The 14,944-nt window shown below is 48.5% G+C and overlaps 1 protein-coding gene across 1 annotated transcript; it reads left to right on the top strand.

The window, feature by feature from the left end:
* Nucleotides 1-12,706: 12,706 nt before the first annotated feature.
* EV420DRAFT_1605078 (uncharacterized protein) lies at nt 12,707-14,462 on the top strand. The gene is made up of 7 exons (XM_060475038.1): nt 12,707-13,008; nt 13,046-13,279; nt 13,353-13,402; nt 13,445-13,818; nt 13,928-13,981; nt 14,027-14,117; nt 14,158-14,462. Exons 1-7 carry the CDS (start codon nt 12,828-12,830, stop codon nt 14,221-14,223), a joined length of 1,050 nt encoding a protein of 349 aa, XP_060321382.1. The 5' UTR covers nt 12,707-12,827; the 3' UTR covers nt 14,224-14,462.
* Nucleotides 14,463-14,944: the final 482 nt, after the last annotated feature.

Genomic DNA, 14,944 nt, shown 5'->3' with positions numbered 1-14,944 from the left:
CCCAATGGTCCCACCGATCGCAGCAACGGCGGTAAATTGTGTCAACACCTCAACAGGGAAGCCCACGGCAGCCAAGGACGCAAGAATTCCAGAACCGACACCCAACATTCCAAGAGCATTACCCTGACGAGCTGTGGCTTGGGAGCCAAGACCAGAAAGAGATCCTAGAATATTCTTCAACAAATGTACTCGTATGTTTAAAAAGTGGAAAAACACGATACCTATGCACAAAACGCTGCTAGCCAGATACCCAGCTTGGACAAGACCACCCATTCCAGTGCTTGCAGCAGTCAAAAATCCTCCTGTAAACACGACGGCAGGGATGCCGTAAAGCCAAGAGTATTCCGGTGGGTCAGTTGGGCCTAAAGAGTGTTGAATTAATGGCATGTTGCTCAGATAGCACTTCTGGCTTACGCTTGAACATATCCAGCATGCGTTTTGTTATGATAAAGCCGCCCGCAACATTGACACTAGCCAAAAGCACGGACAGGGCGCCAAGTGCTTGAGGAATAGTGCCAGGGAAATACCCACCACCCATCACGAATAGTCCACCGATGCCAACCATTCCGGATATTGCGTTCGTCACAGACATCAGTGGAGAGTGCAATGCAGGCGCAACGTTCCAAACAGTTCTGAGATACTCATCAGTTTATGCAACAAAATATCAGGGAAGTTCAAACCTGTATCCAACCAGTCCAGCCAGTCCAAATGTGAAGAAATTGTCCATAAACGAAACACCTGTCGCCTTGCCGAGCGTGACAACGCCTCCCATTCCAGCGGTTACTGTTGCTACTTCACGAGCTGCTTTCTGGAACGGGGTAATAGCTTTTGTGGCTGCGATTTCTTCAGCCTTTTCATTTGTCGGAGGGGCTACAGGAGGAGGCAGTGTTCGAGGAACCGGAGGCAAGATCTTTCCACCGTGCACTATGATAGATCCACGAACAACTTCGTCCTCAAGGTCAATAGGCAAACTTCCCATCACCAGGACCCAGAGAGAGCAGGAACTTAGTGATGTTATTAGAGTATAGGGTTGAAGACTGTGTGGGTAATCTGGACGGCAAATCCGTGTAACCTAACGGAAAGCTAAGAATGAAGAAACAGGAATTTACGATGCAGGTAGACTCACCGATGATTTTGACGCCATTTTCAACAACCAATTCACCAGGCTTCGTCGCCTCGCAGTTACCTCCAGCTTCCGCTGCCAGGTCAACGACGACGGAACCTTGCTTCATGGCTGCAATCATTTGGTGGGTTATCAGCTTGGGTGCAGGCTTCCCAGGTATCAAGGCCTAGATGATAGTTGTAGTGTTTGAGTATAAACATGGAGGCGTTTGAAACGTTGTCCTACCGTCGTGATTACGATGTCGACATCTTTACATTGTTCCATGAAAAGAGCCATTTCCGCTTCGATGAATTCCTTCGACATAACTTTGGCGTAGCCGCCGCCACCGCCGCCTTCCTCCTTCACCGATACTTCAATGAACTCTGCTCCGAGTGACTGAACCTGTTCCCTTGCTGCAGAACGCGTGTCAAAGCCTCTAACAATAGCACCCAAACGCCTAGCCTTTCATCGGAAAAGAACCTGTTAGACCATCTGCATGTCACGTCAATGAACCACAACGTACAGTTGCGATCGCACTTAATCCTGCAACTCCGGCACCAATTACGAGAACCTTTCCTGGGGGTATCTATGGCTCTATGAATTATGTCAACGTGTAATTGAATTCAGGGTCGATTTACCTTCCTGTTAACGCGTGAGCGAAGGGCGGCAAATGGAGTAAAGAGTTCCTTACCCAGCAGCAGTGACTTGGCCCGTCAAAAATCTACCAAAATGATTGGAAGCCTCTAAAACAGCCTTGTAACCAGCGATATTTGCCATAGAACTGGGTCGCAGCTGTTGAATACTAACGAACGTAGTCGTGACGAAGACATACCTCAAAGCATCGAAAACTTGGGCGCGAGAAATACGAGGTACCATGTCCATCTACGCCACGTATGAATAATAACACAGCACTGGAATGCGGTGACTCACAGCGAAAGCATTGACTTTCCGGGAAGCAAGCAAATCCACAATGTCTTTATTTTGCGCCGGATATAAGAATGAAATGACCGAGCTTCCTTCCTTGAGAAGATGCGCCTCTTGATCCAGCAAGGGTGGCCTCACTTTGAGCATTATATCCGAAGCCTTGAACAATTCCTCTCGTGAAACCAGCCTAGCTCCAGCAGAAGAGTATTGTTCATCGAGGAACTGGGCTTCTGCTCCTGCATTTCGCTCCACAAGCACATTTGCAAATCCTTTCTTCTTTAGCAGAGCAGCATTCTGTGGCGTAAGAGCAACTCGTCGTTCACCGGGATAAATCTCATGTGGGACGCCGACGGAGAGTGATCCATACGGAGTCGACGACGATGAGCGGGTCGAGGATGAGTGAAAGTGGCGGATATCTGTCCAGCACCATGATTATCAGGATTATCAGAGACGAGCAACGTTCTGCACCGTGGCACATACCGTTAACCTGCCTGAGCTGTCTGGAGAGACAGCAGCGCACAAAGTGCCAATTCGCCGTCGAGGGCGTCGAGCAGAGCATTGTTCGCGCGCCCTTCGTCGTCAAGGGCGTTGAGCGTCAAAGAGCAATCAGACGACGTAGATGGTAACTGGAATGCTCGAGAACTCGAATCGTGACTCTGCTTCGACGCGACTCGGCCCTCAGAGCCGAGCGGATATTCGGCCCGAAAATCATGAGCTCCCATTTCCCCGCGTTTGATGCTTGCGGCGTGCATGTATACTGGTGCCGTCATGGTACCTGATGATGCCCACCAGCTTGCAATAATTTAAAAGGAAAATATCAATGGCCGCTATCCTTTTACATTGTCGGTCCATGTGTGCAAAGTTCTATTCGACGTGATGATCTCACTCCGCACCCGAACCTGTCCTTTCTCTCGACGGTACGGGCTTGGCGACTGTCACATAGTACCTCCCCTTCTCTTTGAACTTTATCTCATCGATTTGTTGGCCATACACAACTGTTTCTTGAAAGTAGTTCTTTCGCGCATGCTTCGTCTTTAATTTCAGCGTTCGAGGTCACGGACCTTGAAGCATGGAAGTGCGAGCTCATGTAGTCACAAGACACCTATCCACCGAACTGCTGATCACTTGTCATGCTAATGCAAATCCTAAAATACGCGAGCACACACTTTTCAAGAAATGATACTTATAACGATAACAGCGAGAGTGTCAGTTGACGCCTCTACGTAGATAGATACTGCCACGTAACAGCCATCAGGTCGAATGTAAAAACTACAAGAAATCAGCGCTATAACTAAGCCTTGGCTTTACCACGAATCTCGCGTTCCAATCTTACAAGGTCTTGGGTATGGGGGTGATCCCACAGATCCTGTGCAGCACTAGCTTCCATGGGAGGAAGAGGCTTGCGAGGTACTCCGCCATACCCGTAAAGTTTCTCAATCAAGAACTTCGTGCCAGCAATTGAGGCCTTTGCGATGGTGAAGTCGGCCTGAGCAATGATCCCTTGCAGTCGCAATGCTTCGGGAAGTAGCGACAAATCTTGTTTAGACGCAACCGTTACCGACCAGAGCTTCGCTATGGCGTGCTAAGTTCTCCGTGAGCATATGACTTATGATACTATAGGGGGTGAACGAATCTACCGGAGCAACATTTGCTAGACCAGTGATTGCGCCGTGTCCGTCGGCGTAGAATGAAGGAACAATGAAGTCGGTAAATCCTCCCAATACGAGGAAAGGTGCCGCGGCATTCTTACGAGGGTGGTTCAATGGGAACTCCGGCCCTGACACAGAAGCGGCAATTCTGGTAAGCTTGCCAACGTTTCCGCAGCTGAAGGTTATTAATGGTCAGTGTCAGTTACCAAATGTTGCCGGCAAGGTAGAAACCTACGTCAATTTGACTCCACAGAGATTAGGGCACTCTTCTGCGAGTTCCGTTATCAAATCCGAATCAAGATCAATTCCGCCACTAGCACCAGGATCTGGGAAGCATTTCATTGGATGATTTGACGATCTAAAGCACTAATGACTTACAATTGTATATCATCACTGGAATGGGACTCTTTGCAGCGACCTCTGTCCAGAAAGCCTTCAAAGCCTTCGGGTTATTTCCATAAGCTCCTGCGTAGTAGCCGCTTGCGATAACGATTGAGTAATCCGCGCCGGCAGCAGCAGCTTCATTTGTCAGTTCCACTGTCTCCCTTGTGCTCCCAGCACCCGTGCCAACGATTACTGGGACTTGAGTGAAGCCCGCAGTGTCTAAAGCATCGCGAGCAGCTTTAACGACTCTCATACGCTCAGTGTGGGACAGATGAATGGCTTCGCCCATGGAACCAGTGATGAGGGGGCCAACTCCTGCAATTGCAACCCGAACGACATGTGCTTCAAGGGAAGGTATATCTAGAAGAATAGATGAGTAATCGCTGCTTTAAATTAACACTACCCACCAAGGTCCTCGGAATCGGGAATAAAAAAAGTAGGAATGGGTGCGTAGATACCCGGGGTCAGAGGACGAGTAGCACTGATATGAACGCCATTGGAACCGTTTGCAGCCATTGAAGGGGGATCCAGTAGGGAGGTGTAATCGCATCCTGGAAAGACGTACTATATAAACGACAGCCGGCAAATAAGGGGTGCATCCACATCAAATCGGACCGGATTGACGGCCCGGGATTTCACCGGGCCGCTCTCGGAAAAACTTGCCGCTTCATCCTTCCAGCGGCGGCGTACAAAGGTCCAAATGTTGTTCCAGTCCAGTCTACATCTTAATGGGCATTGTCAGGATGTCATCAAGTGCTTCTTCTCGACGCTATCGTAGTCGTTCTCCCCACCCTTTTAGATTCGTGCAATTACAACTTGTCACGGCCCATCAACACGGGGACACCCCAATTCACGTTACACGTCGTTCAAACCGAGATATTCTCCGGATTGTATATAAGGGGGACTTAAAAACATACGCTATACAGCCTCCATGGAATGACCTTGCCGCCGAGTAAAGGAGAACTGCCTCGTTCCTGATACCTTCCATTTTATGACTGAAACCTGTTAAAATAAAGTTCCAAATCGTACAAGGGCGAGGGAGTAGTATTCGCTTACCTATGAATACGACACCTCGATGGCGGGCCATGTGACGATCCGAGCAAGGGTTCAATGTTCAAGTTGAAACAATCTGTAGGTGGTCCATTACTTCTTTCTCCCACCGCGTCCAGCCTTCTTCATCTACTTCCTTGCTGTTTTCTGCTGTGAACACCTCGAAGGGCATACAGACGTGGTCGTCTTCTTCTTCCTGATCCAGGACAAATTTCCCTTGCCGACTGCCGTGTCAAGGTAACCACATGTCCCGCTGAACCTACAGCGTGCGCCAAATCGTGAACGATTGATCGAACATACGTGCCGCCCGAGACCTTCATTTTCAGCACAAAAGCAGACGGCCTCTCCAAGTCCGACGTTGTCGATTCTGGTTCATCCTTGAGATCCACACTCTGATCAACACTCTGGATAGCCTTCTTGAGGGAGAGCTTCTCTTCCTCGGACATTTTTTGTGCAGGCCAAGAAAAGGAATGATCACTCCCAAGCCATTCAACTAGCTCAAGACTGTGTATGGTCACAGCTCGAGGCTCTATGGGTCTAGGAAGGGTATGCCCTTACGGGCGTATTCGTATAATGGCTTTCCGTCCATTTTTAAGGCAGAAAATCTGACAGTTTTGTTCGAGTTGCGAGTCTTCAGGTGGAGAGAACTCTTACATGGGAGGTACTTGCTGAATTTGGCCTGTGAACTGACCAATTTTGCTCTCAACCGTCTCTCGTACAATGTGTTTCCATGGTGCTGTTCGAACTATAGCGCCTTCACTATCATAGCTATCGGTTTCGCATCCCAATAAACACGTCGTTATATATTCCTGGAGCAGCATCCGGTTGAATAAGTTATAGGTAAACTTGAAATAAATCGGTGCATTACCTTTGTACAATCAAGAAAAGACGATAGTTGCTTGGTACCCTTCCCAATACCTATCACTGCCACGATATGTGAGAAAAGCAAATATCATTGAAGACAACATTGATATTCACCCAGAACGCCATCTGCCAGTGGATCAAGTGTACCGCCTTGTCCTATCTTGACATTTCCCTTGAATCGCTTGCGACCCTTGGCTTTCTTACCAGCAGCTTGTTCTAGCTTTGATGCCTCTACAAAAAGTTTCGATTGTTGGACGAGTGCTTGTATGTCGTTTACGACAGACATTGAAGTCGGTCCAGAAGGCTTCCTGACACCAAAGAGACAAGAAATGGGCAAAGACGGCAGGCTGATTTTGGGCATCGTTGAAGTAGAAACTTGAAAGCAAGCAGAAAGTGGGCAGGGCAGCAGAAAGTTGAAAGTAGTTCTCGTGACGTTACGATTGTGACAGGGACCAGCGCGGAGTTTCGGGCCGCGGTTTCCTTCTCGACACTTCCGACTAGCTCTCGTGAATGTTTTTCAAACTTTTAGGGCGCGGACGCTATATATTTAAAATGGGCATATGCTTTCATACTCTCCCCAGCCATGCACGCCCCGTGGAAGTTGCGCTCGTCTTCTCCCCATCTCATTTATGAGCGCTCTCTGGGTCTTAACGAACTGCATTTCTACTTGCGCGGTCGAGTTCTTCACGGGGCTACAGATAGCGCGCTCTCAGTGTGTTTCGAGGTAGCAAAGGATGAAAATTTCTTAATCACCGAAGAAACCGTGGGCAACGCTTGGGTGTTTGCAAAGCAGATGTACCCTCTCCTCGGCGCACAGGTAGAAACCGTCGGGGACAGGGACGAAGACGTGCATTTCGTCGTAGATGAGCGTCGACTCAAAGCGCACATCTCCGGAGAGGTGATCTTCATGACGGTCCCATCCTTTAGCGATGTGGATGCGACGGTAGAAAATATTCTTAATCAAGAGCGGATCCTTGACGATTTTCATCTCGTCCGACTTTTCGTCTTCAGGCAATCCGATCAGAAAAATTGTTTTCACATCGTCATCCATGCTGCCCACTGCGTAAGCGATGGGATCTCCCACTATACTGTCGCACGGACATTGCTTGCTTTCTTATCTTCGTCCCCACCCGTTCCACCCCGTCTATCGAAGAGGCTAGCGTTATCGCTCGCGACCGATGACCTGTATCCTGTCAGAAATCTCAATCTCGTTACCCAGCGGTGGCACAAAGCCATGGCCCATGTCATTGCTTCTATTCAATCCGCAAAATTCAGCATGCGTCCCTCAAGTTACACCAAGGTCTAATTAATTTCTTGACATATAAGGTTTCAGACCGGGGGTCAAACACTCCCCGGAAATGTCGCCGTCCACATGAACGAGAACCCTGTTGACTCTCGCAAGACGGTACTTTATTTTACCGCTGAAGAAACACTCCGCGTTATGGAAATATGCCGGAATCACGGATTATCATTTGGGAACGTTTATGTCGTACTTGGTCAGATTGCCATGGGCCGTCTGCTTTGTAGGAGGTATGTTCAAGGTTTGATGACAGAGGAGGAATGGGAATTCAGAAAAAGGGAGCCTACATACACGGCGGGTCCAATTAATTTAAGGCCGTACTTGGACCGCGAGTGGTATACCCATGGAGGCGCCAAAAATCCGATGCTTTCGATAGGGTTCTATCTCTACCCGATGTCATTTGTTCCACTAAAGCCAGAGGGTGCTCATTCGACATTTGACGTTCTCTTGTCACGTCAACGCTTTTGGTATAGGTGTAGGAATATGCAAAAACGCGCCAATAGTCTTCTGAAGCACCCGTTGTTTCTCGACATCGGCTCGGTTCGTTACCCCCCGATGATCAAGATGTTAAAGGAGTTGTTGTCCAAAGCGCAAACATCATATTCAAAAGAGGAAGATCTCTCTATTTCCGCTATTGATCAGGCAAAGTTTGGCCTGGTGCCTTCGTTCGGTGGCTCTAGCTTCGGAAGCGTGCGTCTCATCGGTGTGCATCTTCGCTCTTTTTTCTAACCGGACAGTAGGTTGATAAACTTCTCCCGCACGAGTTTTCGGATCCAGTAAGCGGGAAAACTTCTCGAATCCACCTACGTTGCTCCGGTGTACGTCTTCGATGTCGTCCCGGGGAAATTTACCTCGGAGCTTCGACATTTCGAAACGAGCTCGGATTGGTGGTCTATTGGGATAACAATGTCACCGACAAAACCGTTATCGAAGAGTGGTTACAAGAAGTGAAAAGGGCGACATCATATTATCTCTTAGAGAGTAGCCGTGAGTCGAAGCTGTGAAAGATTCTAAGTTACATACAGACATACAAATGCATCTGACTTTATCACGAATGACAACAGATACTATTCATGTTTTTGCTGTTAACCATGAACCCCCGCAAACGCACCCAGGTACCCATTTCCTCTCCCAGGTTCTCCAACGATCAGAGGAACTAGCTCCAGACCTCTGTGCATCCTTTGCAGACCTCGGCGCATCTTTTGCAGCTTCTGAGAGACCATCACATCGAAGACATTGCACACAAAGTTGCCTCTTCATAAGCACTCCTTTCGAGACGACATCTTTATCCTGCTCCTTCCGAGGACCTTCCAAGCTGAGATTCTCGAATCCGTCTATCAACTCGTGAGGCTTGATGTATAGTCGTGATTTTGAGATAACTCCCGACTCGCATAACCGTCTAACATTTGCTTGTAATTGAGGCTCCATTGAGATCGTAGGCTCGCATGAAGCGAAACTTCGTCGTGTCTCTTCAACTGGGAATGCACGATCACCTTTCTGTAAACTATGACTGCCCCGGAATTCTTACCTTCAATATCCTTTGACTTCAGTATGAACTCATCCAATAAGGGATCCAAAGCGTTGAGATCAACGCCCGAACAATCAACCAGATCAACCAGGACATCTTTGGCAATCTGGGAGTTCTCACCCCGTGCCGTGATTGAACCAAGGCTGCTCCGGAAACTACGAACATTGCTTAACGCTTGTTTCAAATTCACTAGTGCACGAGGATGCACAATGTGAAGAAGGCAGGGAACCTCGTAGTGGTCGGTTGAAACAGCTGTAGGCAGATAAACGAAAATAGGCATACATTCAGGGGAACAGCTTACGAGATTCTGCATCGAAGAGATCATCGGTTTCGCTCGATGGTTTGCTTGTTGAATTGATTAACATGACTTCTTTCATGACTTTCTCAATGAAGTTTACAACCCATCCACAGATTCCTATAAATTGCCAAACAGCGCCTGCCAAGAGACAGTCATGATGAGGTCACTGAAACATGACGGCTACGCACGAAAATCAGGCCCGTCGTTGTCCTTACAGTCTTCAAATGCGGCATTGCAAGCTGCCAGTGAGCACAGGTCGTGCGCAGTTTGCCAACGTGCATTCAAATTATTCCTGGCATTTTCGTCCTTTGCCCGTAAACTTCGAAGCCTGAATAGGATTTAGCAGAGTAAAGTTAGACAGTCGCTGAATTACGAACCTATAAATCTCCAAAGCAACACCCAAAGTCTGCCAAGTCAGCGTACCCAGCTTTCTGCGTGACTGTGTTTCCACAATAGTCAACACCTGAAATAAGATGTGGCTAACTTCTTCCATCGGCATTGTCGAAAGGGAAAGTAAGTGTGTGAAATCTGCTGTACTTCTTCGTGATAGAATTGCCGAGGCAAGACCGGAAGATAGTGGAAGAATAGATGGAAACCCAGCCTTGAATGCTCTCGATGCGCGACGTATCGGGACCGTATGTACAGAGGTTTGTGTAGCCCTTACCATTGATGAAACGGTGCATAGCAACATCTCGTTGGGCGAGAGAACGGCATGGATCGGGACTGAACAATGATCAATGACCGAAAGCAAGCAATTTGAATAGCAGCGAACCTTCTTTTCCAACCTTGGTAGCCGACGTGAAAATGGGAGAGAGTTCCCATTCTTTATCGTATTCAAACAATGTGGGACTATTGATGTTCATGCCTCAGTGATCGATAAACCCAGAAAGACAGGTGGCGTACATCTCCAGAATTGTAGTCATACCGATTCGCACCTCTTTGTCTTTGGTCTTCCCAGCAAGGAAGGATCCTGACGTATCTAGTATGCCGACGAGTAAACTAGCATCGACACCTTGCAACGGCTTGGTAGGAACGAGAAAGCCCAGAACGCCATCCGTATACGTCCTTGTACCGGCCTGGTGACATGACTTGCGAAGAAGTCAGTAGCAACATCATTAACCAAAAAATGATCCATTACCCATGCGGATTGCTTGGTATCGGGTGTAGCATGACGCAACATAGAGTAGCATACTATTTTGGACTGAGGCAAATTCGAGTCTAACAAGAAAACGTTAATAGTTGCGTATTCAAACTAAGAAAACACTTACAGTCACCAAAATCCAAAAAACTAGCTACCAAGTACATAGCAGCCTTGGTTTCATTTGGGCAACTCCTAGCTCAGGGGCAGACGGGGTTTTGCACACGAAGACAAGATTGGTGAGCTGTGATTCCCAGTTTTGTATAGGAAGCAGTGGTTGCGTCGATAGACCTGTTTGTAGCTGAAGTCGCTGTGGTAGAAAGTATGATGACAGTAGACTTACGCATCATGATGCCGTCAAACTGGAGACGGACCTCGGAAACTTCAATGATAGATTCTTCGCCATATATCTCTTCAGAATGCGTTGTAGATTCAGCATTTGACTGGCCAAAATCAAGGGACATATTCATGTCAAATTGATCGGTATCCGGAGTTCTAGGAGGTAAAGGTATAATATGGGAACGAGTCGCGACAAGAATTGAGGATTCTGGAGATATATACACTTTAGAAAGATAATTGATACAGAAAGCTTAAAAACGCGCCGTCATATCCGAGACCGATCGCTGCCGTGACACACAGTCTCAAAAGGCCACCGTTGTCAGTAGCTTCAGGTGTCGGCATGGATGAATTCTCGTTGACAAGGCTATACTGATTCAGAGGAGTGGAAAACATCTTGAGAGAAGGGATATAATTTCGCACGTAACACAAAGTCAATTGATGGTTCTGTGTGACAAGCGCCAAAGTGGGATAGGATACCGGAGTTTTTGGGCCACGAGTAGGAAGACGAAGAAACGATCCATGTTCATCAGCGGTCCACTAAATACCATCGTTCGTCATTATTAGTCAGTATAATACATGCATCACGTACTTCACGCGGTGCGCCCAACCAACTTGCTGTGACAACCCCAGCACCCAGTGGCGGCGTCCAGTAGTCCTTGAGTATCCAGTTATCAATCTCAGGACCACGAAACCAGAGACACCCAGCACCAGGGACCCCTCGTCCTGGAAAGTACGCGAACAGCCAGTCGTCGTTGGGAGAGGCCGAGATGATAGTCGGAGGGTCAAAGTCCGTCAAAGCTGCGAGAATCGGTGCCGGCGAAGGAATGTTGAACTGCTTGGATGACGAGAAATGACGCGCGAGAATCGTTGGTTGAGTTGGATGCGGAGTAAAAATGACAGAAGAATTCGACCATTCTGCGCGTCTATCGACGAGTTCAAATGCAAACTGTCGCATATACAGGAAACACTGACCTTGGGGTAAGCTTCTCGACCAGTGGCTGAAAATCCCACCAGCCCATGTGCCATTCTTCCTTGTTTTTCCCTTTCGGCGGTGATTTTGCAGCAAACATGATGGTCGGGAGCAAGGCACGAATAGCCACGCGGCAAGAATAGGGCGATCTTCCTCCGTGCACTCATGACGTGATGTAGGGATTTTCATCGTCTCTCGTCATCCTCGAGACTCAGCACTTACTCAGCTTTGCTTGTACCTATTGTACCATTTCCTTATATATTCTTTGCTACAGTATATATACGACGCTTTGTACACTAGTAGGACGGCTTGGACTTAACGAGAGTTGTTCTAGTTCTCTCGCGTGACGCTAAGCTTCTCTCCGCAAGTTCACTTTGTGTAGCGACACTTGGCTTCGGTCATCTGGCGTTACATTTTTTGAACTCTTTTACTCTCTAGCTTTTTTTTTCTCAACTCGTTTCTTTGGCGACTCCTACGGTCTGATCAACCAGAATGGCCGCCAACGTTCCCAACAACGTTCACGTTCGGACTCTCCGCTCGAGAGTCATCACCACGACAACGACACCATCGATTCCGTTAACCTATGCTCAGGTTGTTGCTACCAGCACGCCGAATGTGTCTGGTAGGATGGGTGCGTTGTCAAATTCTTCTCTTACTCCTGTTTCACTCACAACATCCCCTGGGGCCGCGGCTGCTGGCAGCGTTGGTACTGTTGGTGGTAATACCGTGGACCAGGAAGCTCCTGCTTCCAGGCAGTCGAGGTCATCGAGTCCTAGCCCTGGCACTGTCGGGGACATCGACTCCGCTCCCGTCCTAGGATGGTCGAGGCGTAATGATGAAGCTCCCGTGAAGGAAGAACGGTTGAGCGTCTCCGCCCCTGCTGGTATTGAAGAGCAGATGGAGCGTGAGGATACTAGCTATATTTTCAAGGCTGAGCTCGATGCTAGGAGTGATGGCCGTTTAGGGGGTGCACGCAGGCGCTGGTCTTTACCTGGCACGGCACGAGAGGCCATGGACGTTGCGCATGACGTTGATAGCGCAGACTTCATTGTTCCTCATCGTCGTCGTACGGCTTCCCACTCGCCTCGTCGTACTCCTGTCCATACGTTGACTAATAGACCCTTATTTTTTCCTCCCGAATTTGATTGTGGTTCAGACGATGATTACGGGGATGAGGAAATCAATATCATTGAGACACCTAGTCATGATACAAGGGTACGTGAGGAAGAGGTTACTCCTCACCTAAGTTTTGATGAGCCTGATAACTCCGAGGACAACTACATGCAATTTTTCTACAACCATATGTCCCCGGAAGATGTCCAAGGTTTCATTAATCGTGTTACTCAAAAGCATGAGACACGAAACACACCTGGGTTTGACAGCTCTGTGGAACGAAGCCCTTCACGGATGGCCTCGCCAATGAGATCCGGGTCTGTTGATTGTCATGCTGCAGGCCTCGATGGTGAACAAGAGTCTGGAGGGCAGTGTGGACACCTCAGAGGATAGGATTCCATATGGTAAAAAGGGGAAGTGGGCTGTCAATGTTGAGGACATTGAGGATGATGATGACATCGAATGGCGCAAGGCACAGATGGCGGCTGATGAGCAGCTTGCTAAGGAAATCGAAACTGCTCAACGAGAGGCTGCTCTTAAGCATAAGGAAGCAGAGGCTCGCCTTGCGCGCCATATTGAGGATGCTCGGCGAGCTCGCAGCAAAGCCTCCTCCACCAGTCGTTCACTGAACATCGGAGCTGATATCGTTGCACGGGCTGCAGGATAGGGAACGTGGTAGGACCATGCAGCCAGTTGTTGTGCAGTCTAGTCGTGCTTCGAACCAGCTCCCGCATGATGGCTTTGTCTACAAGACATTGATGGGGTCAAAAGCGTTGGATGAAAAGTCAGGGACTCGTACCTCGCATACCCCTTCCAGTTCACAAATTCCTGTGGGGATGGGCTATGACTCAGATGTTACTATCTCTGAACCCTCTTCTGTATACTCCTCAGACTCAGATTCAACTAAGAGGAGGAAACGGGAGAAGAAGAAGCGATACAAGAAACAGAGGGCTCACCGCAAACGAGAACTCGGGAATGAGAAAGTTGTTTTGCCCGAGAAATATGATGGCTCCCCGAAGTTTGATGTGTTCCAACGCTGGTTATATTCGGTGACAGATTACTTCAAGACTGTCTACATCGAGAAGATGCGGCGTGTACCGAAGCTTCAGCACTTCTTGTCTGGGAAAGCAGCAGCCTTCTTCATGCGCGAAGTCGCCATGTCAGGTCGGAATTGGGAGCTAGATGAATTTCTAACTCACCTCTTTGACCACTGCTTCCCTCCGAATTTCCGTACTGGCCAACGGACCCGTTTATCGAATTGCCGGCAGCATGGCCGTGCAGTTCGTGATTGGATCTTTGAATTACAGAATCTGGCTGATAGTGTTGGTGACATTCCGGATCGACAACTGGTGCTTTACCTTTGGCAGGGAGCAGATGACTATATTCGAGCGAAATGGGCAGAGACTGGATATAGTGCTGAGATTTCAATGTTTGAAGATCTTGAGGAGGCTGCAGTTCGTTTCCAGGAGGCTGCACGCTATAGGGATTATGATTCCAGGCAACGGGATGGAGAGCGTGGACGTACCATGAATCGTCATTCCAGACCTTTCCGTTCACGGCGTGACCATTCCCGATCTCCCAGGTCTTTCACAGCTTGGCAACCGAAACCTCAAGATCCTTCGTCGAAGGCAAAGACCGGTTCTGTGAATCCACCACAGGCTTCAGGCTCGAATAATGGCCGGAGCAGTGGGTCTGCCAAGAGTGATAACAAGCGCCAGCTATCCAAGAAAGAGATGGATGAGCTGCGTGCAGCAAACAAGTGTTTTGAGTGCAAGGAGACTGGCCATTTGAGTCGTGACTGCCCAAGGAAGAAGCGGCTCAATAAGGCAGGTGGCTCATCGCTACGCTCTGCGGCAGCGGGGCTTCAAATGACTTCGACCTGCACTATGGATGCCAATACTCGTGGATTTCTGGGTGTATCAGCTGTAAATGCTCGTGAGTCTTCTCCGACCCTTCCTTCGGCTGAACTTGGCCATGGACGACATTGGGACGGCCCGGTTACACCTATCCCACCTCCATGGCAATATATTCCTGATATTGGCTTCCTTCCTGTAACTTGGTATACGCCATCAATAACATTTTTGGAGGCTCGAGATCGAGTATTAATTGAACGGTCCATTTCTCAGCTCTATGCTAGTATTCCATTCATCTATGACTTCTACAATGTTGATGCAAATAGCCCCTTCAGTCCAGAGCGATTTTCGATGGATGTCTTTGGCTTGGACGAGTTCATTATTTGGGACTGGCACACTCTGGATGACCATGTTGTTAGCCGTGCAGAGCTG

Source organism: Desarmillaria tabescens, assembly GCF_030435595.1.
Source record: "Desarmillaria tabescens strain CCBAS 213 chromosome Unknown EV420scaffold_295, whole genome shotgun sequence".
Taxonomy (NCBI): domain Eukaryota; kingdom Fungi; phylum Basidiomycota; class Agaricomycetes; order Agaricales; family Physalacriaceae; genus Desarmillaria; species Desarmillaria tabescens.
Note: the sequence above shows the minus strand (reverse complement) of the source record. Positions and strands in the feature narration are given on the sequence as shown.